The sequence below is a fragment of the Lagopus leucura genome, unplaced genomic scaffold (genome assembly GCF_019238085.1).
Source record: "Lagopus leucura isolate 7727_CA_CO unplaced genomic scaffold, USGS_WTPT01 Super-Scaffold_100157, whole genome shotgun sequence".
NCBI classification, from domain to species: domain Eukaryota; kingdom Metazoa; phylum Chordata; class Aves; order Galliformes; family Phasianidae; genus Lagopus; species Lagopus leucura.
In genome coordinates this window covers 20,496,348-20,521,460 of record NW_024962334.1, presented here as the reverse complement: position 1 = coordinate 20,521,460, position 25,113 = coordinate 20,496,348, and the positions used below count along the sequence as shown (strand labels likewise).

At 40.2% G+C, this 25,113-nt stretch overlaps 1 protein-coding gene across 1 annotated transcript; it reads left to right on the top strand.

The window, feature by feature from the left end:
* Positions 1–452: 452 nt before the first annotated feature.
* KLHL7 (kelch like family member 7) lies at positions 453–24,892 on the top strand. Its single transcript, XM_042889168.1, has 11 exons — positions 453–771; positions 4,220–4,322; positions 5,084–5,177; positions 6,298–6,422; positions 8,404–8,579; positions 11,147–11,321; positions 12,634–12,776; positions 18,319–18,559; positions 21,179–21,380; positions 22,059–22,156; positions 23,706–24,892. The coding sequence occupies exons 1-11, from the start codon at positions 652–654 to the stop codon at positions 23,987–23,989; spliced, it is 1,761 nt and encodes a 586-aa protein (XP_042745102.1). The 5' UTR covers positions 453–651; the 3' UTR covers positions 23,990–24,892.
* The last annotated feature ends 221 nt before the right edge of the window (positions 24,893–25,113 follow it).

The window sequence follows — 25,113 nt, the reverse complement described above, 5'->3', positions numbered from 1 at the left end:
CTTCTCTTCTAGAACAGGCTGAGCAAGCCCAGCTCCTTCAGGCTGTCTTCACAGGAGAGGTGCTGCAGCCTCCTGATTATTCTGGCAGCCCTCCTCCGGACCCACTCTAGCAGGTCCATGCCTGCCCTGAGCTAGGGGCCCCGAGCTGGACGCAGTATTTCAGGTAGGATTTAGCAATGGGGGGAATCACATCGCTTAACTAGCTGACAGCGTACTCCTACAGCGTACTACTAAGAGCAGCCCAGGATACAGCCCGCTCTCTGGGCTGCACACACCACAGCGCCTGCCCCCCTCACCCCGGCCGCCTCTCCGCCCATCCCCACCATGGCGCACGCACGCCGCCCCGGCGCCACGTGACGCGCACAGGCCTCTCCGCTCTTTGTTTACCTCGCGCGGGGGCAGCGCTCCGGTTCGCGGCGTCCGCACATGCGCAGCGCCGCCCCACCCCGCCCACCAGCCCCGGTCCGCTTCCGCCGCGGAGATCTTCGGTGTTGCTGGTTGACGGCTTTGTCCGTTCAGTTGTCCGTCGGTCTGTCTAGTCATCCATCCGCTCCCGGCGCAGCGAGAGCCCGAGGCGGCCGCTCGTCGCCCGTCGTCGCATGCCCCCCGTGGGCGGAGGTGGCGGGACCGCGGTGCCGGCGGTGAGGTGCCATGGCCGCTCCCGGTTCGGAGAAGAGCAGCAAGAAGAAGACGGAGAAGAAGCTCGCAGCCCGCGAGGAGGCCAAGCTGCTGGCTGGCTTTATGGGCGTCATGAACAGCATGCGCAAGCAGGTGCGGGCCGGGCTGCTCGGCGCTGGGGCTGGCGCTCGGAGCCGGGCGGGGTTGGGGCCGGGGGCTCCGTGCGTGGCGCCGTCACGTGCCGCCGTTCGGCTGCGCTTCTCCCGGTGCGAGCCTTGGACAGGGCGCCGTCCTGCCGTCAGAAACCGGCAGGCAGCGGCGGCGTTGGTTCTGCTTTGCTCCTCCCTTCGTTCCCATCTGACGGGACGTCAGTTACTCTCGTGTACTTGTAGAACTTCACGCAGCTCAGCGGTGTGTGAAGGACTAAGTCGGTCTCCATGAAAACTTTGTGGTGATTTGAGGTAATGAAATGTTAAGAGTTATGCAGGGACTCAAAGCTGTGAGGGCAGTTCTGCTGAGAAGGATCAGGGGATCCTGAGGATGAAAAGCTGCCCACGAGCCAGAAGTGTACACACAGCCCACAAGGCCAGCTGTATCCTGGGCTGCATCTCGAGAGAGGTGACAGCAGGGAGAGGGAGGTGATTGTCTGTCCCCTTTGCTCTGCCCTCACGAGGCCCCATCTGGAGTACTGCATCCCGGGGGGCTGGAGTACAGGAGGGATGTGGAGCTGTTGGAGTGGGTCTAGAGAAGAGCCACGACGATGATGGGAGGGCTGGAGCACCTCTGCTATGAAGAAATGTTGAGGAGAGCTGTGCTGCTTCGGTTTGGAGAAGGTTCTGGGGAGATCTCACTGTGACCTTCCAGTACTTAAAGGGAGTTTATAAGCAGGAGGACCAACTTCTCACATGTTCTAATAGTGACAGGACAAGGGAATATGGTTTTAAGTTAAAAGAGAGGAAGTTTAGGTTAAATGTTAGGCAGAATCCTTTTAAGCAGAGAGCAGTGAGGCACTGGCACAGCTGCTCAGAGAAGCTGTGGATGCCCCATCCCTGGAGGCGTTCGAGGCCAGGATGGATGGGGCCCTGAGCAGCCTGACCTACTGGATGACAGCCCTGCCCGCTGCAGGGGGGGGAAATTAGATGATTTTTAAGGTCCCTTTCCAACCTAAGCCATGCTGTGATCTGCTTATTGATGTAGGATTTGTTTCTGTTCTGGTGGGGTGTAGCTGAGCTCCTACCTCTCTCCTTGTTGACAAGGGGATGCCTGGTGCTGTTATGCTTTGGAGACACGTTGTCAATTAAGTTTCCCGAAACATGTTTGAAAAGACAAGTCTTTTTAGAAGAGGTATTTATTCTACATGGGCTGCAAGGCATGAAATGCCCAAAAATCAAGCACGCAAAGTCTTTACAGTGACTTCTATTTATAGTCCAAAATGTTTTCACTGTCCACCTACCTAATACATAAGTCACGCCTACCTATGACATATTCATAGAGTTATGTAAGCTTACATAACATTTGAATCTTCTGCGATTGCACGGGGTTCTTTGGTGGTCTTCAATGATCATTTGGGGAGCCGCCCCACTCCTCACTTTATCTGTGTTTGAGCATAATACTTAGTCTCAACTGATTGATTACTATTTTAGACTCGTGTCTCATCTCAAAGGTGTCTTTTCTTGTTCCTTATTTATGGCCATCTTGGATCTCTGAAGAGAAACAGCTCGCCTTGGGAAGTTTAGTTATCCTAAATAAGCAGGACATCTGGAACTTAAAGCAGAGCTTCAACCTTGAGCAAAATCCCTCAGCCACACAAAAATGTCAAATAATCAGCTTTTGAGACATCAAGCAGGCAGAGGAGATACAGCCCCCAGTGTGAGAGGATCAAACCAAAGTGTTGTGCCGCTTCTGGTTGTCTTCAAACTATCTGTGCTTGAGGGATTGGGGATGCAACTCCAAATTTTGCCTGCTACTTTTTACTTTTAGCCAGACTTCAGATGGTGGCTTTTATGTCTGCTCACCCCTGCCAGTTGACTAGTCTAGAAACTTTTGGGTAGTTTGAGACATTCCTGCTTCTATTAGCTATGTGTAGGAGGAGCAGCAACCATAGGAAAGTGTTCAGCTTGCTCCTTGTGCTGCAGGAAGCTGCTGTCGTATTTTGGTAAGTTGAGAACTCTGCTGTGGTTATAAAACCTCAGTGCACTATGAGTTAAAACTCCTGTTATGGAAACAGCAGCCTGTGTGCAGAGCACTACCTGTTCATATGCATTTGGTTAATGATGTAGGAAAATGGGACAGGTATAAAGCACAGCTAATTTTGAAGAGGCTGCTTTTTTTTTTTGTGAACTGTGATCTATAGTCAGCTGCTATGTGTGGGATTTTGGAGTAGACTGTGGGCATGTCGGCATTCAGTTCTGGTGAGATACTGGGAGTATGTTCAGTGCATAAGGACTAATTGCTGACCTCAAAAATGAAATGGATGTATCTCTGTGTACATAATGAGCTTTTTTGACAGCATGTGCATACATCCTGTGTTGCCACTTTGTAGCTGAGTGGAGATGGGTCAAAAGGAAGAAGCTGAGAATGAAGCTGGGATGGAGTTGCAAGGTGTCATCGAGTTAATGAAGCTTGGAAATGCTGGGTGACGCTTGGGGTGTGTGCTTTGGTCAATGAAGCAGCAGTCATGGGTTGCATCAGCAGAATTACTGAGTGATGCAAATAGATCCTTTTGGAAAGTTCTTTCTGAGCATTTCTGTACCATGGTTGAAACAGAACAGTTACACCCAGAAATGTCACAGGAAAAGAAAGGAGAATGATGATCTGGTTTGGTTGGCAGATATTTCTTCCCACATCCAGTGAGGCTTTAGGGTATCTGAGATGCTTCAAATACTGAGCTGAGGCATCAAACTTGCCTTAGAAACACAGCATGTAGTTAAAGCAGCAGTTGTGTGTCGTAGCAAAGCTCAGCCACAGTGTCCTATGATGTTGTGTACTGCTAATGTACCTGTTTGGAGCCAGATGTGCTGGGAATTCCAGCTTTGAAACTTTGTTCACATGGTCTTTTTTGTTACTGTTTCAATCTTAAATGTTTTAAAGTCCTGGATGTACAAAGGAAGTTTAGCGACACATACGCTCCCCAAATCTGCGCTTGTAATTCAGACTCTTCTTTTTGAAATGTGTTATTTATGTTTCATTCAGTGAATGCTTTCTGATGAGTATCCTGTAAGAAGCTTAAAAAATAGATTGGCAGTTGAGTAGATAAGGATGAAAAGGATGGAATGTCAATGTAGTCCCTGCTCAATGCTGCGGAGCCTTTAGCATAGGAGGCTGACATAAATGCCACAGGAAAAGCTTTAATCACAGCTCATGTTATCAGTGACCAGCCTGAAGGCACAAGGTCATGGGAGCATTGAGCTTCCCTAGTTTTTCAGGTTGTTGAGCTTTGTTGACTTTCAGAAAATCTTTTTATTGTGTGATATTATTTGGGTTTATGCAGATAAAGGAGACCAATGAATTTTCATAAGCTGTTTTTAGAGAAATATTGTTGAAAGTGTTTCAGGAACGCTGATCTTCTGTTTTTCCATCTGGTTTTCTTCCTCTGATTTAGAGAACGCTCTGTGATGTTATTCTTATGGTTCAGGAAAGGAGGATCCCAGCTCACCGTGTTGTGCTCGCCTCAGCAAGCCACTTTTTTAACTTGATGTTTACTAGTAAGTATTTTCCAAATTGCTTAATTTTATTCTTTCATGACCACATCTTGATAAACAGCTTGTCAGTCACAGTTTCTTTTTTATGAAGTGATTAATTTCAGGGATAGGTGTAAGTGAAGATTTCCTCAGTTCTTATCCATCTTCCATTCATCTCTATTCACCAGTCCTCTTATTTTTGTTTCCAAAAATGTAAGCATTATTGTGCTTGTTCTGCCTTTGTACATTCAACTGCATAGTATCTATCTTACAAGTCATAGGTCAGGTATGCAGAAGTAAAATTGCTGTGCTATAAATCACATGTTAAACTGAAGAAGTAAAATGTCTGTGCCTTCTGGTGGTTGGCTTGTATCCATCTGTGGGTAGATCTGCAGTGCTGTGACAGCGTGGGAGCTCTGAGCTGGCTCTGCTGTTATCAGCTTGAATATGGAAATAGCCTTTGGTGGTGCAGAGCATGCTTCCTATCTTTGGTCATGCTGGCTTGGCAGTCTGCATTGCAGTCCGACAGCATTTTTGACCATTCCTATTTAAGGCACTTTTCAGCAAAATTGACATTAAGCAAACATGTGCACACACCACTTATTTTGGTTATCACACCGTCTCCTTTCTTTCTTGACTTGCATTTGTAAGGGAAAAGCAGCAACCAACTGTGTGCAGTTTTTAGCAGGTTCCCATTTTGTGTAATGACTTTATTTCCTAGTTTTTAACATGGAAAATAACTGGAGTGGCTTATTGATGTAGTTTGTCTTTTAACCTTTTTGCAGCAAATATGCTTGAATCAAAGTCCTTTGAGGTGGAGCTGAAAGATGCGGAACCTGACATTATTGAACAGCTTGTGGAGTTTGCTTATACTGCAAGGTAGTTTTGTTATTTAAAACTGATGTTTCTGCTAGAAAGCCTGCCAACTCTAAATGATGAAATCTTAAAACAATGCTTTTATGATTCATCAGTTCTCATATTATTACAATTCTTCACTTGTTTTAAGTCTGTTGTGACTAAATTTATATCCTCCTTCCTTTTTCCTATTTATTTCATCAGTAGGGAAGCCCCATGGACTAAAGAGAGTGGTAATTGTCATCAGAAAGTAATTAAGAATACTTCTGGCGTCCGTGTTGGAGTTGAATTATATTCACCATTGTTCTGAAATGTAGACCCTTCTTGTTATAAGCAGGGGCTTCTCCTCATGATCCTAACAGCTATCACAAATACCTATTTTGGGGACTTACACCTTCACCTCTGCACAGTCTGAGTGGGAAGCTGCTTTGCAAAATGCATTTCCCTTCTATCTCAGACTCCCATGTGTTTGTTTTTAAATAGCACTGCAGGCACTGTAACGTTTAAACGGAGCTTGTTCAAAAGACTGGGATTCTGAGCAGTACTGTGCAACAAGCTCTTATGATGGATGGCAGACCCTGTCTTTGTAGTGATGGGGTGAAGGCTTTTTCTCTGCTTTCTGAGAGAAGTTGTGTGTGCTTATCTGTGGTGAGATGCAGCCGATGCTGGCACCCTAGCCCTTTTGGTGCCTTGCAGTCAGAATGGTTGTTCTGCTTGTGCACTCTAGGCAAATAAACTGTAGGAGTTTTGACAATGAGTTTAGGCAGATTTCACTGATGTGCATTTGGGAGTGGGAGGCTGTCAGGGGAAGGCTCTTCTCCTTTTCTGTTCTTGTGAAAATGGCTAACCACACAAATCAGAGCATGGTGTTCCAGATGGCCTGTGTTAAAGGCTAATTCTTTAACTAGCCAATTCTTTAACAGGCTAATCCTGCACTGTTTGCTCTCTGTCCTTCCTCAGTAATGTACAGCAAATTAAAGCAATTTGAAAAGACTATGAAGGGAAGTTGTGCCTCAACTGTTTGTGAGTTCAAGAAGCTTGGGGAGATAGCAGGAGAATAATTTTGCCACTTACGGATCGGTGTTTTGGCTACGACTAGGAAGGTAGTTTTAGTGATGCTAATATTGCACCTTCTGTTTTGCAGAATTTCTGTTAACAGCAATAATGTCCAGTCTTTACTAGATGCAGCAAACCAATATCAAATTGAACCTGTGAAAAAAATGTGTGTGGACTTTTTGAAAGAACAAGTTGATGCTTCAAATTGTCTTGGTAAGAGAAATACGGACTGGTCACGTTTTTAACTTTTCTGTTCTTGAAAAGCAGGTAGTATAATAGTATAACAGACAGTAGTACTTGGCTAAATCCAAATGCACGCAAAGAATAATTTTGCTCTGAATCTGAACTGTTTCCCCTTGCCATAAACAAAATAATTTGCCAGTTGTCTTGGCCAGTGTCAGGGTCCACTGACTTTGCAAGGTCTCATCCCAGTTTAACAACAGCCTGGAGATTCTTGTTTGTTTCAGATCCTCGGCTGTTTAACAAGGTGATGCTTTCAGTTGTTACTGTTCTTGGAGACTAAATTTGACGGTCGTAGTTTATACAAAACTACCATACCTTCTAAAAATTCCAAATAAAATGAGTTTGTTTGAGTGAAATCAAAAGGAGAAAGCAGCAGCTAAAAGCAAAAGTGAGTGAAATCTATGAAAGACATCTGCACTGTTTTGATGTTTGATGTGCTCTGTAGCCTTAATGCAAACTCAGTATTACAAAAATACAAACACCAAGGAGAACTTGGTGCTTACTATTATTTAGGGATTTGGAGTACTTAATCTTTGGTCTTTGATGTGAGAAAATATTTAGAATTATTGATGTTAGTTATGCAATTCTCCTAATGACATCTCAATTAAGTGTGTTACAGATGTTTAAATATCAACAAATGTTTTGCAAAAGATCTGAATTACAAAGATTCAGGTGATGTGCTGTGATGCTGCACTATAGCAGTGGCTCTGAAATAACTGCTGGAAGGAAGGCATTACTTTCTAAGGAAAATGCCACTTACACTTGCTTTGAGGCATGTTCAGTCCTCTGCAGTCTGTGTTAACTAGAAAATTAATTATATTCTTTAACACTTGCATACTTCGCTAATTCATATCAAAAAGGAGATAAAATTAAATCAAATTTTCCTGAAGATATACCTTACGAGTTCTGTGTAGACTTACAGGCAAGCCCACAGTTCACAAAAATGAATATTTGAAATAAACCATGACTTATTTTGAATCTCTTGAAGTTTTGTTATTTCTCACTGGAAAACCAGCTAGGTCATACTCTTGAATTTTATCATTGGAGTTCGCATTTTGCTTTGTAGAGAGGCTCACTCTAATTGCATCCTGTGGATTGAATTTCACTCTGGGGTTGCTTCTACTCCACTTGTTGCCATCCTCCAAAAGAGGAGGAGGGGGAAGACCATAGCGTGGTGGGCAAAATGTGTCCACTGAACAGCTCTGTGCTCACCTGGTAACTAGAGAGGAGGTTGGAAATAGTACTTCTCCCCAGAGCCCTGTCCCTAGAGGTGTTCAAGGCCAGATTGGATGGGGCCCTGGGCAGCCTGGTCTAGTGTTAAATGGGGAGGCTGGTGGCCCTGCATGGGGCAGAGGGGTTGAAGATTCATGATCCTTGGGGTCTCTTCCAACCCTGGCCATTCTGTGATTCTCAGCAGCATTTGCTGTTCATAGCTTTACGCCAAGCTTCTGCTCTTGCTTCAGTGCTAGCTTGACTTTTTTTGTGTTGGCCTGCAGCAGTCTTCACTACTACACTGAAGAGTCCAGCTCACTGTGCCTCTTAGTTGCGCTTGGTTGGTGATGTTTGCTGCCTCAGCAGGTCAGGGCAGGTCATGAAACCTGGAAATATCAAGCTGTTCTGGTTAGACTTTGGTGTTACGTGGCTCAGACCTAGTTAATATACTGTTGTATTTTCCATGGTAAGGAAATAGTGCTGGAGAAATATACAGCAAGTGCTACAGGCCTGACTCTGCACTTTGCCCTGTAGAGGGGGGGTTCACATACTTGTGCTTATCTTAGTTTGACTTGAGTTACAGATGAATTATGATAGTATCTTTTTCATTAAGCATATCAGTAAGTACTAAACTGGCATTCTAAGTATCACTGGAATTATGGTGTTACCATCTGAGTCAAACATATTAAAGGTAATCGCAGTTCATTTTGGAAGGGTTTTCTTAATTTTTCTTTCACAGGTATAAGTGTGTTAGCAGAATGCTTAGACTGTCCAGAACTGAAAGCCACCGCAGATGACTTTATCCATCAGCATTTCACTGAGGTTTACAAGACAGATGAATTTCTTCAGCTTGATGTTAAGCGTGTGACACACCTCTTGAACCAAGATACACTGACTGTGAGGGCAGAAGACCAGGTGAGATCTGTTTCATTGTGAAAAGAGCTCTTCTATCAGCTAAGAAGATCGAACTTCACTATCTCTTTTTTAATTGAGAGAAAGTTTCGAGTGTCTCGTTTCAGGTATTCCTGCGCAGTGCTTGAGCTGAGGCCACACCGGTGCAGAGCAAAGCAGTACAGTCCTTCACTCAACCAGCTAGCAAGTGTATCCCTGCTTGGTCAAAACCAAACATAAAATGAATATCCACACTTAATCTGGATATAATATATGTAATATCAGCAAAATGGAAAGAAAAGTCATAAATGATGTAGACAGAACAGTTTCCCTTATTGAGATACAGGGCTTCTGATCCCATGTAACATGAGTTGAATTAAGTTTAATGTATTACAACAGTTGCTCCCAGCCTGGAATTTAGGCGCTGTTAGTGGAAGTGAATACCTCAAAGTGAGGAGCAAACTGCATGTGATGTCTCTACCTGACTATGTGCTGAGTGTCAGCCTCTTTCAGAAGGGAGCTGCTGCTGATGGAGACATGTATTCATAAAAAAAAACTTGCAAAATTGAAGAACTTAAGAACAAGGTGGACCTAACACTCAAACCTAGAAGCACTGACAGCGACAGATTGATGGAAGGCCCTTGTTTATGGAATAGATACAAAAAAGCTTAAGTAAATGGGAAGTGCCTTAAGTTTCATTTAAAAGCTGTGAACTGTGGTGGAGATTAGTCACAGCTGTCCCATTTTGAACACTTGGTTCAGTATACCATAGCCCTGAACGTGTTTGCCAGCTTATTCTTCCTGCTGCAGGGAAATGGAGTATAGGTGTGTCTGCACTGCAGCTAAAAGAGCTGATTGCGAGATGGTTGTAGCTGCTGGATACTTCCTGAAGGTTCTCAGTCACATCTACACTGAAATTTTGCCTTTCTAGCTGGTTCTGGTGCTTGTGTTGGGTAATTTAAGTTCATTTAGCTATGTTGTCATGAATTTACGCTCTTTGAAGTGCATCAGAAGGATCTTGTAATCAAGGCGGTATGTATATGCATTTAAATAGAGACAGGAATTTTACTGACTCTGAAGTTAAGTATTCATAGAATTAATGCATTTTCTTCAATACATGTTACCTGAAAATAGTAATTGCTGTGTTGGGAAATAATATCAGGTGACAAGATCAAAATTCTTAACCATGAACTGGGAAGAGTTCAGGCCCCAGGTAACTTTCCCAGAGCTAGGAGTGTTTTATGCTTTGTTATCTTGCAGTGGAATTTATGCTTTAGAATTTATTTTCCTGAAGTTCAGTTGATAAAGTAACATGGCATGCTTCAACTTGGCAGCAGTGATAGAAATTTCAAGTAGGAGCATGACATGATTAAAATTCCTCTTATAAATGGACAGCATACCAAAGTAATCTTATTTTTCAGGAATACCAATAGAAAGTTAGTGTACTTTCATTTTTATATTGGTATAAAGCATATTTTCACTTGGCAGAAGCAGGAAGGATAGCTTTCATTACTACTTGGCCTCTTTTTCCTGTATGCTAATAGTGTTTCAGTTAGCGACTGAGAAAACAACGCTACATCCCAACATTCTTTTGAATTTCCTTAGCTGATGGAACTTAAGTTTCTTTATTTCTTTTCCCTTGCTCTCTGGTCATTCCAGCTGGGAAGGTTTAGCAGTCCTTCTGAATAACTCATGACATGGAGAAACTTTTAATGGCAGAACTAATTTCAGTCATTCACTGATCGCCGTGATCAGTTTCAGCTTCAGTGAGTGGGTACTGACTGCATTATTACCTGTAACAAAATTAGTGCTGACTCTGGCATGGCAGTGTACTGGATAAGTTTGCTATGTCTGCAGCAGCACTGAAGAGTGTTACTACGTTGGTAACGTTGGACTTCCTTTCTATTCCTTCCTGACTCAGTGGATAATCATAAATATAACAGGTTTCTTGGTTACCTTCCCTGTCCTGTCTGCCCTGCCAAGAAAATCCATTAGCTTTTCCAGTAAAGAGAAGATAACAAAGAAAAGTTTCAGAATACTATACTTGAGGCAGTCTGTAGCTTTAAAAAATAGGGGTTTTTTCTGTTTTTTTTTTTTTTTTTTTTAATGGTCTGCTAAGAGACAGTTTGGAACTTCCTAAGAATGGCTTAATAACACAGTTTGTCAGCTTAGGACACTGAAGTACAAGCTATTTCAACATTCCTGATGAAGCACTAGCAGTGTTGTGACACTGAACACAAAGCATATTTGTCTTGTATGCTGTGCAGGGATTACGTGTGTAGATGTGAATTACAGATTCATGCTTCCTTTTGGGAAAAATGTTAAATGGTAGTAGAAATTATTGGTTTAAAAAACATAGAGGGGTTTTATTTTGCATCAGTTCGTTTGTTTTAGTTTGTGCCTGAGCATTGTCTTGCCTTTTTTGGAACATGGTAGCATAGATAGTTTTACTGAAGCCTCTGCATACTGCAATTTTATTATGAGTTACCCTGCAATGGATGGAAGAATCTGATTGGAGCACTGATGTTTAGTTTTTGCCTGAGTCTGTGGTGACGTACATTAACTTTTTCTTTTGTTTTCTTCTGTTTAAGGTTTATGATGCAGCAGTCAGGTGGCTGAAGTACGATGAACCAAATCGCCAGCCATACATGGTTGACATTCTTGCTAAAGTCCGATTTCCTCTTATATCAAAGAACTTCCTAAGTAAAACAGTTCAGGCTGAACCACTTATTCAGGATAACCCAGAATGCCTTAAGATGGTGATCAGTAAGTTGACCTCTAGTTGAAATCTCTGATGTTCTATATATTTTAAAAATGTGGAATGTAAATTTTTTACAAGTTATTTCAAATGCTCTGATGATGCTTTCACATTAAAAACATCTCTGTTCCTTCTAGGGTGTTGCATTTAGTTGAAGTTGCGTTAGCAGATTGTCATGAACACAACATCTATTCTTATAAGAGAAAAGAAGTGAGAATCGCTAGCAAATGACATTAACTTCACGATGCATAATGGAATGATTTTCTGCCACTGAGTTGGTGTAACTGGAAATGTGCCTTTGGGACAGGATAGTACCTCAGTGTCTGTTATTGCTCAGAGGTGAATTATTAAAAATTAGTTTGAAGTTTTGAATATTATGAAGTGTCCCTAAGCAAATAAGGATGTTAAGCCTGAGTTGCACTGTTTTCATCTCTCACACTCTGTGACATTTGAGGCTGTAAACGCTTATGTTCTTAATGTACAAGTGAGAAGGGAAAACAAGCTTTCTTTTTCTTCTTTTAAGGTATCAAATTTGAAGTTTCATCATTTTATCATTTTTATCATTTTATCATGTATGAGAATAAAGCTTATATGTTGATGAGTATTCTGGAAGATTTTTTTAAAATTTCAGTGGCAATTAGTCAGCTTCCTTTTAGCGTAGATCTAGAAATGGCATGCAACTCTTTTCCATCGGTCAACGAGTAAGATTCAGATTAACCTGTACATTGGTAAGTATTTGCTGACCATCAGCATCTCAGTTGCACTCCTGCATGACATGGAGTTAGGTGCACTGCTGAAAACATAAGGGTTTTTGTTTTAACGACCTGTAAGATCAGTAATGTTTTTGCATAATTTGGACTGTTTCTTAGAGAAAAAGAAAGCACCTATTTTCTTAAAGCAATTTAACTCCTATTTTGCATTGTCAAGTTGTGAACAGTGGGATTTTTTCCTAAGATGCAGGATGCTAGAGATGCTTCACTTTCAGACACCCAGTTTTGCCAATACTTTTCGTAAGTCATGCTTCCTTTTGCCAGTTTCAGTATGGGAGACATAGTTATTAGCTAAAAGAGCTGATTGATAAATTGGAATCTAACACGAGTCCATATCCAAGTCCTGTTTTCATGCAGAGTAGGAAATTTGAAATAAGATGTAAGTCTGGATGTATTCTGCCACACTCACATTCTTTCATTTAAGAATGAAAACAAAGCTGCATAGATGTACTGCAGAAACTTGAATCCCTGCTTTTTTCCCTTTCCTAGCTCTGAAATATTCCCTTCTTTGTGAATTAGGCTGGGTCTGCAACAGTTGTCTTCCTTCCAGGTGGGATGCGATACCATCTCCTTTCCCCAGAAGACAGAGAAGAGCTAGTGGAAGGTACACGACCAAGAAGGAAGAAACACGATTATCGCATTGCTTTGTTTGGAGGCTCACAGCCCCAGTCCTGCAGATATTTTAATCCAAAGGTAATCGTTACCTCAGAATGCATTAAGATTCACTGTTTGTAAGCTTACGTGTTTTACATTTGCTGGTGGTATTAACTAAAGCATCATGGTCTGCAGAATGGGATGGGAAGGATGGATTATTCTGTCTCTTGAGTGTACGGTTGGAAGGTATAGCTAATTTGGTGCTTTTAGATCTGTGCTCTAGATGTAATACTTGATTTTGAATAGAATGATTGTGCTTGTCTGTTGCCAGTGTTAGATATAGGGTTCTGAAATGCCTTTGAGTCAGAATTTATTGGTATGTGCATCCCATAGCTGGAAATAAATAAAAGTTTACAGAAATACCAAGCAGTCAGTTTGGAATATATAAATCCATATGCATGTGCTTGCACTTACTGCTTTGAGTTAGTCTCTGAGCACATTTTTTCTTAGTGTAATTTGAAAGATTGACTTTTGTGATAGTGTAGAACCTGTTTTAGAGTACAAGGGGTTTTGATACTCTTATTAAATATGTAAACATTTCTGAATCCAATGGTTCACAGTTCTATTAGTTAAGAATATGTAAGAAAGGGAATTGAGAGCCAAGTACCCCAGAAGTGGGAAAAAAGTGAATTTCTGCAAAAACCTTAGAGATGATCACTTTAGATCAGTCAATGTTTGCCTGGAATTTGTTTCCATGTTTTCTGAAAGAAATCAAGCCACAGGAATTGTGTTTGTTTCAGCTATGCAGACTAGGTGATCTAGAAACATCAGCTACTTGCAGAAGGACTATCCATATGCTGTTTTACCAGACAACATTTGCAATAGTACAGAAATAAGTTTCTACTCAAGTATCACTGCTGCTCTGATAAGTTCTGAAATTACATACATCATATATTTTGTTAAATAAGTTGTCTTTTCCAAGTGAGCACATTTAATGCCCATTGCAGTTTCAAACAGTTAAGTAGTTCAGTGTGTCATGTGTGAAGTACATTGTCAGTGTGAGCCCTGTCAGATCTAATTCAGGATGAATGAACCCTTGGGACATTCTTTTGAGCTCATTTGATACAAATTTGCATTCCTGTATGTAAAATAGAATTGAAGCCACCTTTTCTGAGCTCTGATTGAGTTTGAAAAAAGTTGCCAGATTTGCTAACTTAGTTTGAGGCATTTAATTTGAATTTTAATTGAGAATTCCAAATTCTTAAGTGTTGTCCATCTCCCTCCTTATTTAAGTAAGTGATATAAATAGTGCTCCAACTCAGGGTGGGAGGAACTGGGAAGATATTTTTTTTTTCCTGTTGTGAAGCAATAAATTCTTTCCAACATCTGAACTGGGGAAATCTTTGATCGGGGCATTCATCATCTTCAAATGGTCATTTGGTTTAGGCCTTTTAACAGGTTGTAATCCATCTAACATGCTCTGACCTTTCTCCTACTAGAAGAAAATTGGATTGATGTTTCTTCCTCTTGATCTAGAGTAACTTAGGTTGGAACAAAGCTATTCTAAGGCAGTGTGGAAACTAGCTTTGAGGCTTTCTATCCTAGTTGTTAGCTGGCAAGGGTATTATCAGCATAGATAATACTGATCTCTTTACCAACCTAACTGGCACATGAAATTCCAAAGTAAGCGCCTGTATAATCAATGGATATCAAGATGTTACAATCACAATGTATAATCAATGGATATCAAGATGTTACAATCACAATATAAACAAGAGAGTTAGGCAAAGTAGACTCTGATAACAAAGAGAATAAATGGAAGGCTTACCCTTATGCTGGGCTCACCACAAAACACCAGAAGGAGGGATCTCCAGAAGAGATCCTTCCCCCCTGGTAGCCAGCTCTTAAATAGGTCTAGGAGGTCACTTCCAGCAGCACAGTGAATTGCCTTCAGCTGTGCTCCTCTGGCTGACTCATGGCTCGCCTCAGGTGATCAATCAGAGGTTCAGGCCGTGACTCAGTATGTCAGCAGTGGTCAGAACTGAAGAAATGGGAGTAGTGGTTTAGTGGCTTCATCACTCTTTATGCATTAACATATAATCTTCCAGTTGACTTTTTTTTTTTTTTGAGGTTTTAATTGTGTTAATTAGTGATTTGTGTGTAGTTATGGGATATTCAGTCGTCAAAACTAGAATATTGCAGAAATCTGGCTTGTGGATGAAGTCATGCCTACATAAAGCTGCATAATGCATAGGATTAAGATCTCTCTTTTTTTTTTCTTTTTTTCCTTAGACTATTTGCCCAGGCTAAATACAAATAAATAAATAAATAGAATTTGAAGGGAATTTTTTAGGATTTTCACTTGATGGAACGTTATGGCCTTACATGTGGGTTCAGTAGGGAGCTGGGGGTGGGCAGGGAAGGAGAAGGAAAGAAGTGAGTGGCTGGTTCTAATAAGCACTGTCTCCACTGAATACTATTTCTAGTGCTTATATGCTTCCTTGAGTGTTCTTAGCTAATCTGTTGTGTCTTATTCAGTCACTCTTACTTATTTTATTTACAGCTTTTAAGTTATTTAAACATATTTTCCTGGATATTTGAGTATTTCAGTTTGATCTTCAACTATGACGGTAGCTTAAATGCCACAAACCAAGGATCCAGAACCCCTGCTGGATTAATATCATGTGCATGTAAAATAAGAAGTGTGGGATGTAAGGCACTACATCACAAGTTTGGCTTGCTTTAATTAGTCCCATCAAAAGATAATGGAGCTGTCACTGTGCCAGAAATCAAGGTTATATATGTACTTCTGCAAGGTTAGGACCTTAGGAAGGAATTGGATTGTTTTGTCTGCTGAGCTGACTGAATAGTGCCCTAATCCTTTATTTTTGATTTTAATTAAATTCGGCAATCTAATATATCAGATGAAGAGGTGGTTCAAGACAAACTTAGACTGTTTCTCCTGAAAATATTGTCTTGTTTGAATGATACAACTTTCAGTAATTCTCATACTGCAAGGTTAGTGCGAAAATTATTTTCAGTGACATCGCTTTGCATACAAAAATCAGTCTCTGACGTTGATCTTCATTTCCTTGGTCAAAAAGGGTTTTTTTTAATGGATGAATAGACTGTTATTTGTCAATGTTTAACAATATTACTTCGTCTATATTTGTTGTCCTTGTTATGCTGTATCTGATACTTCTGTTGATGCATGTACTTCAAGAGAGCAAAGTGATGGAACAGATGCAGTCTGGGGCATAAAACTCCTATGGAGCAATCTGGCACTATTTTGAGAAGAGATGTTTGGTTTTAGAACTATTCAGAAAGTCTGAGATGACATTTCTGTGGTGTTGGGAAGTGTTTTCTTGTTGAATTTTCCACAGAACATTACAAACAAAAAAAGTTGTTTTTTTTTCCCAAACTGGAACAAAAATACATACTTTTTGAATTCTTATTTAAAATTTATACATGAGTTTATAGGATTTTGAGGCAGGAATATAGTTTTGGAGAAGTAGCTGGTAGTGCTAACTTGTTAATGATACAAAATCCACCAATGGAAATGAAACAGGTGCCTGGCATTGCTATTTCTTGACAACTGAGAGAACCAGCATGCCTCTTAGGAGGAGATAAGGAGTTGTCAATACTAGGCTATTAATAGCAAGGTTGTCCATGGTAGACATGTCTGCTATTCTTCAGGGTATCAACTGAAATTGAAGAAAACACTTTAATCACACCGATCCACTCTTTCACACTGCCCGTAGCTACATAAGAGTTGTTGTCACGGGGTCTTGTAGCTGACAACAGTTCAGATCACTGCAAGTTAAATTCATGAAAGCTGTGGTTTTGTTTGGTTTTGTCTTAAAAAAAAAAAAGAAGAAAGAAAGAAAGAAAAGAAAGAAAAAAAAAGCCTTTCAAAAACTATTTAATGCAGCTTTTGCCTCTGGTGTCCTTGCATGAGCAATTGTGGAGAGCCAAGGTCAGCAGGCAAACGCGTCACCATATATCTTGTTCTTTCTTTCCTCCTAATGGTCCTCTTCCCAAAATGAGTCTTGCCACTGCCCAGAGTTGTATGGATCTTGACTGGGGCGGAAGGCAGCTGTTCTTAAATGCGTAAGTCATGTTGAAATAAATTCTGTGTGGTGCAGACCAACACTGAAGAGCGTTCCAAGAGAAGGAGCTGAAGTGCCTCGTGCTGGAGGAGGCGGGTTCTGCTGAGTATGCTCAGGTTATGGGAGAGCCTGCGGTTCTTTGATAAAGGTGTGGATGAAAGGGTAGTTATGAACTGAAGCCACAGAAGTGGGTCAGATTGCAGCCCTTACGACAGTAAGGAAAAACAACAGGGTTGTTTTTTGTTGTTGGTTTTTTTTTTTTGGTAAAAATGCTGGAAATTTGAGCCAGAAAATATGATGATCTTGCACAAAGCACAGACGTTTTTCTTAAGATTTATGCAGCTATTTATTTTGCCATGCTGTAGTATGGCTTTCCTTTCTAGGATGCCCCAGGACGCGTTTCTCATCATAAAGGGCCACATGCACCTGCCAGCTCTTCTTGCTAAGGGGGATGCTACAGGAAAAGATTGTAAGATGTTTTGGACTATAACATGCTCTGCCTCTTTCTTTGAACCCCCATGTAGAAGTCGCTGTTCTTCCTCACTGACCAAGGTGTTTGAAGTATGTCCTTGCCAAGAAAATGTAATCTTGTAATGTCTTGTGTGATTCATTACAATGAAGGTCATGCAGCTGGTTTAGCTAGACCATCTTGAGGTGACAGATAACAGTTAAGGTCCCAAACTTTCCTGTTCAGCATAAGATAAAAGCTATGCTTACGATGGCATGGAATATGTGAGATGCAATTATTCAAGAAGTGTTTCTTGTGCTGTATGCTATCCTGGTCTGCCATCAGTTGCTGAGTTTGGTGTTTTTAAGGCTTTGGGTAGCATTAATGCCTATATTTGATACTTGCTGGTTTTGCCAACCCATGCAAAAGCAGTTTCTAGGCAACATGACTGCCAGTATTTGTGATAAAGCATTACACCATTTCTCATGCTATCAACTGTGGATAGCTATAGATCACTTGTGTTTTGCAAATTCTGTAAATAAGCTTCTAGTTGTCATGGTAATAAAGTATGTACTGGAGCTTTTCAACTGAGTTGCTTGTCAATTGAGATATTATCTTCTTTTTCCATCGCCTTTGTTTGGTTTTACTTTCTGTATTTATTTTCCTTAGAGAGAAAGAGTTTCTTAGTATATGTAAGATGTTTTTTCCATTTCTATAAAAGAAAAAGTAATTCTGCTTTATTGATTACATGCATTGTTTCTGACTTGGTAGCAGCAGGGCATCAATTCTGTTGAGGGAAAAGAACCCTGTTTTTCAGGAAAGCTGTACTGGGTCTACAGAGGGAATGAGGAAATAGAAATTGATTATGTTATGGTTCATTGCAGCTAACTATGTCTGTGTCTAAGTGAATTTTTCAAGAGTACGCCTGAGGAGTATTCTTCAATAAACAGTGTTCATGTTTGTTTTGAAAAGGAAATTTAAAACTGACCGTATCTAGATCTCTATGAAAGCTCTGTTTGAAAAACACTCGCTGTGCAGGTAAGTGTTACAATCTATTAGACATTACTTGTTCTTTGTAATGCAGGATTACAGCTGGACAGACATCCGATGTCCCTTTGAAAAGCGCAGGGATGCAGCTTGTGTCTTCTGGGACAACGTAGTTTATATTTTGGGTGGTTCCCAGCTCTTCCCTATAAAGCGAATGGACTGCTACAATGTGGTGAAGGATAGCTGGTATTCCAAGCTAGGACCTCCAACACCTCGAGATAGCCTTGCAGCCTGTGCTGCTGAGGGCAAAATTTATACATCTGGTGGTTCAGAAGTGGGTAAGACACTAAAAATCTTTAAAAACAACCCCCCAAAAAGCACAAACAAAGATACCCGGAAAATGTTCTGTTTTTTTGCATGACTCTATTGAAAAGAAACTGCACGTTGCTGTGTTAGCCTCATGAGTTAATTTTCCCATATTTAGAATTCTCTTCTCCCTGAAATCCAACACCCTGTTTCTGTTGTGTTCTGTTTCTGATTGAAATTGTGTTACTCACATTAGGAGTTAACTAGGGATATTTGCTAGTTAGCTAGCAAATATAGTTTGAAAGTCTCACTCTGCTATTAGTTTACTGAACACAAATTTGCAGATCTCAGTGTGGTTTAAAATTTCATGACAAATGGCCAGAATAGCTGCATTGTGTTATTCATTTTATATGTTGAGCCTGATGAGCTTTTTGATTATCAAAGAAAAAAAGGGATGATAAAAAGCTTTGTAATTGACTGGTTTTGGTGGTGAAATCGTATCTCTCCCAGTAAACTGATTTGTTTCTGTCAAGTGGCAGAAGTTATTTTCTGTTAATTATTCTGATGGTTTGCTTCAGTAAGTGGAGAATTTAGATGTCATTCACTCATTGTAGTTGAAGAAAGACCATTGAATTCTCCCCAACCCAGGAAAGAAAAACATCTGTAAAGAAACACTGCAGTGCAGTACAGCTTTTGTTAATTTCTGTCTAAATTGTACATCTTGAGCAAACCAAAAGTAGAATGTAAATATGCCATATCTGTAGAAACAGCTTAAAGGAAAAAAGAAAAAAAAAAAAGCAATTCTGAAGTTCTGCCTCCTCCCCAAAAAAACTCAACTCAACAGGAACAAAAAAATCACTATGCCTACAGATAAATTTTTTAGTAGTTCCTCCTGAGTTCTGTCTCAGGAGGGAAGTGAAGAGACAAAAAGGGTCATAAGGAGCACCTAAAATTGATACATCACTCAATAGAAAGCTGTGACATTTAGGTGAAGTTATCTGACTTCTAATATGTGTTAAGAGATCTGATGTAGCAGCAGATAGTTCGTAGCTGCCACCTAGTGTGGTAAATGTGACATAACACTTGTCCCATTATTTGCAACAGGTTAAGGCTTGGAACACTACAAAACTGCAAAATCTTTTAGAACTTCCCAGTTTCCCCACACTCCATGATCATGAGGAATTGTGATCCAAACTTTCATTGGATAGTTTATTTTCTAATGCATTTTAGTCACATCTCCATTACAGTATTGTTAACTTCAAAGTTGCTTCTGGTCTACACTTGCTGTACTGCACTGTTTTACTTTGTTTTCTATACCTATTTAAGACAGAATAGTAAAATCTACAAATTAATAACAAGTTATTTTGCAAGTCTATTTTTTCTTTGGAATCCAATGAATATTGCTTGTCTAGAAAAGTTATGTCTCACATTTTTCTAAACTGGAGCAAACAATTATATGAAACTATTAATTTAAAAGTGTTGTAATTTATAGAATCTTAGAATGGTCCTGGGTTGAAAAGGACCACAATGGTCATTTAGTTTCAACCCCCCTGCTGTGTGCAGGGTAACCAGCCACTAGACCAGGCTGCCCAGAGCCACATACAGTGTACTGAAACAGAAGCTTTCCTCTAAAAAGACATTAAAGACAGCTTTATTATATTTCCTCTGTATAAGAATTTGTACAGCTTCCAAGCAATGGATGTGTATGTACATCAAGGAAAAAAATATGGCTCATTCCACAGTTCTTACTGATTTTGAGCACTGTGGAAGGAGTAAGCAAACACGGTTCACAGAAATCTACTCCTGCATTTTTGAACCTGGAAAAGTAGTGCTGTTCCGTGTGATTTTTTTTCAGCCCAGTTCCCTAGCTGGCAGTGAGTGCAGCTAGTGTAACACACCTAGCTCTTTTCTATGAAAGCTGTGCCCAGTCTACTCTGCTTTAAGTATGGCTGGTTATTTAAGGACAAGTCTTGACACTCCCACTTACCTTCATTAGAAAAGTTGCTTTTGATTTCAGTAATAGCTTGTTGGGCCGTGAGAGGGGACAGCACAGACCTCACACTTTGTGAAAATACAAGTGTCTGCCAGGGAAAGAAAGAAAAATGGTGAAGGTTAGCTGTTTTGTGATTGCTAATAATTCAGGAGTATGTTGCAACATAATTTTGCTATCTAATTCCAAAAGCACCAAATATTCTGGGAGTAGCGTGAGTCACTTTGCTAGAGAGAGACTCAGGTGAATCAGTTAGGTTTACAGAACAGGTGCCACGTTCTGCACATTTCTCAGTACTGAGTAACATGAGATGATGGAAATTTGATCAGTAATTTATATACAACTTCGTTCAGTCTTTCTACCCCCAGTCCCTCCCTGCCCCTCCTGAAATAAATCTGTATCATTTGTATTTGTTTTCAAACACAAACAGCAGTTATATAAACTCACATCCTTTGGAACAAAAGAGTCAAGAAGAGAATTACAAGTATGTGCTTTTTGAGTATCCCAAATTTCAAGTTGGTTAGCTCTGTTTTTAGCGGTGGAAAGCAGCTTTCCCTTTTCAACTAACAAAGCACCAATTTGATAAGTACTGTTAGTCTCTTCTCTTGGAGGACAACCATCAAAATTAATGCCACTTTGGTGGGTTTCTTATTTCTTTAAGGAAATTCCGCACTGTATTTGTTTGAATGCTACGATACGAGAACTGAAAGCTGGCATACAAAGCCCAGCATGCTGACTCAACGCTGCAGTCACGGAATGGTAGAGGCGAATGGTCTCATTTACGTGTGTGGAGGGAGCTTGGGAAACAATGTTTCCGGAAGAGTACTAAATTCCTGTGAAGTTTATGATCCGGCCACAGAAACGTAAGTGTTGTGTCAACTGAATATTTATGGTCGCTTTTGTTCACCCTGCAAAATGTAATGTAGATGAACAGGAAGAATTGGGCCCCTCAGCTAGGCCTGGGAGTGTGTCCAGAGAAGGGCAGTGGAGCTGATGAAGCATCTGGAGCACAGGTCTTAGGCTGACGGAATGGGGATTGTTGAGTCCAGAGAAGTAGAGGCTCAGGGAAGAGCTGGGAGAAGAACTCTTGTCCAGCTATCTCCTGATAAGATGAGAGCTAATGGCCTCAAGTTGTGCCAGGAGTTGTTCAGGTTGATTAGGAAAAATTTCTTCTCAGAGTGGTGATGCGTTGGCACAGGCTGCCCAGGGGGGCAGTGGAGTCACCGTCCCTGGAGGTGTTTGAGAACCGTGTGGGTGGGGACATGGTCAGTGGGGATGGGCTGGCATTGGACTGGGTATCTTAGTTGTCTTTTCCAACCTTAATGATTCTAGGATTCGGTAAGTTGTATGTAATCATGAATGAAGCAGTAGTATATCAGCTACTTGTAGTTTTACTTAAAAAGTTAATTTTATCCAGTAGCTTTCTTTCATACTTCTTTTTCCTAACCCCAGGATTTATTTAATATGTATATTTTAAGAAATCAAACAGTGGATTTTCCTGTGATTTTGTTTGTTTTTTTTTTTTTCATTTGTTTCTTCAGATGGACTGAGCTGTGTCCAATGATTGAAGCCAGGAAGAATCATGGACTGGTGTTTGTAAAGGACAAAATATTTGCTGTGGGTGGACAGAATGGCTTAGGTACTCCAGTTCTTTTAATTCTCTAGCTGGACTTGCAAAGTTTTGTTGGGGCCTTAATTCTACTTTATTCAGCCGGACAAACTTTGAGCAGTACTATAAAACATGTTCTGTTGCTGACATAGTTGCGTTCCTTTGTTCACCTCCGTACTTCATTATATCTTGTTTTCCAATCTCTTAGTACTGTAAAATTCAGAAATGCATCCATACTAATATAGCCAAGTCAAATATCTTAACAAAAGGCAATCTTTAATTTGTTTATTTGCTTTAAGTCTTTCATTTTATATTTCAAGAGACTTTGTCATTCCTCTAAACAAAACAGGTGAAAGTGTCATCACTATTCTAGGAACTTCAGTCTGAAGATTTAAAGCTAGTCAGCTATTTTCAAGTGGTGAAAAATAGAGAATTTTCGTGACTGCCCTAGTTAATGAAATGTGACTTACAGTCATGGTCTGTCTCTATCTGTAAAACTAGAATGATAGTTGATTTCCTAGGAGAGTTGAACTTCAATTTTAATTACATAGGGTTTCTGAAGCGCTTTTGAAAATGAAAGTTCTCAGCTATGAGGTTTATTAATTACTATTTATGGTAACTAGAATATCTAAATTCACATTAATGCTGTTCTAGAATATAGCTTGTATTTTAGTTAGTCACTAAAACTATTCCAGCATGATTGACTCCTATTCAAAAATATTAGTATGTATAATTTTTTGTGCACTTCACTAAACAGTTATAGCCACAACTGTCACTTTGCAAGGTTTTAGTGTTTGCTGAATGCGTGTTGCTGAACTAATAAGTAAAATATTGTTTTGCTGCTCATATTCTGCAACTTCAATGATAAATTGTTCTTAATTTAATGTAATGGCAAAGAGTTATGTCTGGAATGAAATATCTTCTGTGATTATAGAAGTTAATCTCTCAGATCTAATAATTCAGGACTGGAAGTGAAAACTTCTCTGTGCCTCGTAGTCATTTATTTTTAAGTATGTATAATAAGATGTTTGTAGATATTGTGAAGTGTGACTAGTAGCCTGTGTCTTAAAGAAGAAATTCTTACATACTTCACATAATGTAGTTTCCTTAATAACTTTTGAAACTGTTGGCCCTTGAAAAGTGACTTAGGCTTTTACGATATAAACATATTTGAAGTTTCATCAGTAAGTGGCCTACTGATGTAAAGGTATGGGGATGAACCAACTAGAATGACATGGCTTCAGTGGAGATAATTTTTCAGGTGGATTCTTAACTTTTGGTTACTACCCACAAATCCATGAGAAATCAGGCATTGTTGTGTTTGTGGAGCAACTCATTAGAATCTTCACAATGTGAAATTTGTAGCAGTGCATCTCATTTTCAGTCTTTCTTGCCTTCTGTTTCTGTATTTAAAGAAGAGTGAGTAACAGCTAGTTTAGAAAATCGTGACCTTTCCTTTGAAGGATTTTGTCTGTCATATATTTTAATGTAAACTCTGAAAAGTTTTATGTAGCATTCTGTACTCAAGTTCATCCTAGACAGTACGCTGTAGTAAGTTCTCTATTTCATTGCTTTTTAGGTGGCCTTGATAATGTAGAATATTACGATATCAAGATGAATGAATGGAAGATGGTGTCTCCAATGCCATGGAAAGGTGTAACAGTGAAGTGTGCTGCTGTGGGATCCATAGTTTATGTCCTGGCTGGTTTTCAGGGTGTTGGTAGATTAGGGCACATTCTTGAGTATAATACTGAAACAGACAAGTGGATAGCCAACTCCAAAGTCCGTGCTTTCCCAGTGACAAGTTGTTTAATCTGTGTTGTAGACACTTGTGGTGCAAATGAAGAAACTTTAGAGACCTGAAGATCTGTAGAATATGCAAAGAAATTCTTCAAGGACTTGGGGAAAGATGGCCATTGGTACTTTGCTTCCGTGTTTTATTGAATCTTGTTATACCAAGTAATAGGAAAAACTGAAATGCAGTCTTATTGTATAACATGGTTTTCTGTGATGCCCATTTTATTGTCTGTTTTGAGATGGGGATGTGCTTTGAGAATTCACGTACCTACCTGAACACATCACATCTTCCTTTAAAAGGACTCTGTGTGCTGCCTTGTCAAAAAAAAAGACCCAACCCAGTTATTTAGAAGAGCTCAAACCCTTTGATAAAAATAACATTTGTGGTTAAATGACACCCAAACATATTTCTTCATTTGATAAAGGTGAGTAAATATATCTTGCATCATTAGGAACACAAATTTTTCTCATTTATACATACCTGCAAAAATCTTATTCCGATGCCGTGAACATTTTGCTCAGGAAAGACCAAGAACAGCTGATTGATTCCTGTAGTGATAGAGTATACAACTGTCTTATGCCAGTGATTTTCATCTTCATCTGGGTGACTGCATATTGAATTCCAAGTCAGACAGACCATATATATATGTATACACAGATCTGAGGAATACTTGGCTTAGTATCATCTTTGGCATTTTGGAAAGCTATCACAAAAAGACTTTCTTAGTAGATGGAGGTGGCAGGGGAAGGTCTGCAGTAATTGTAGATGGTGTAAGCAGGTTAGGAACTTGAGGTTAATTTTCAGTACACCCTCCCAGGCAAACGACTGGATGTACTGTGAATGCCAAGCTGTTAGCAAAGATGGGAATAAGAAAGCAAAGTCAGTACCAGAAACATACTGATTTTTCTTCTTGAAAATGGCTGTTTTTAAAATGGCATGAACCAAGTCATTAAAGTTATTTTATAGAAGTCTTCTGAGGTTGCACCTGGTTATTGCTCTGGTTTATAAGAAAAAGTTTCCAGCAAACACGACATTAAATGTGACGACGGTGGTTCTTCCAGCGTAAGGTAAACTTGTCAGGCTCTGCGGGCGGCGATGCTGCGTACATTTCCTCAGTCGGAGAGGGGCCTTGCGCTGTTCTTTTTCTCCTCTTACGGCTTACTGCGGGCCCGCGCCGTGTTGAAATCGG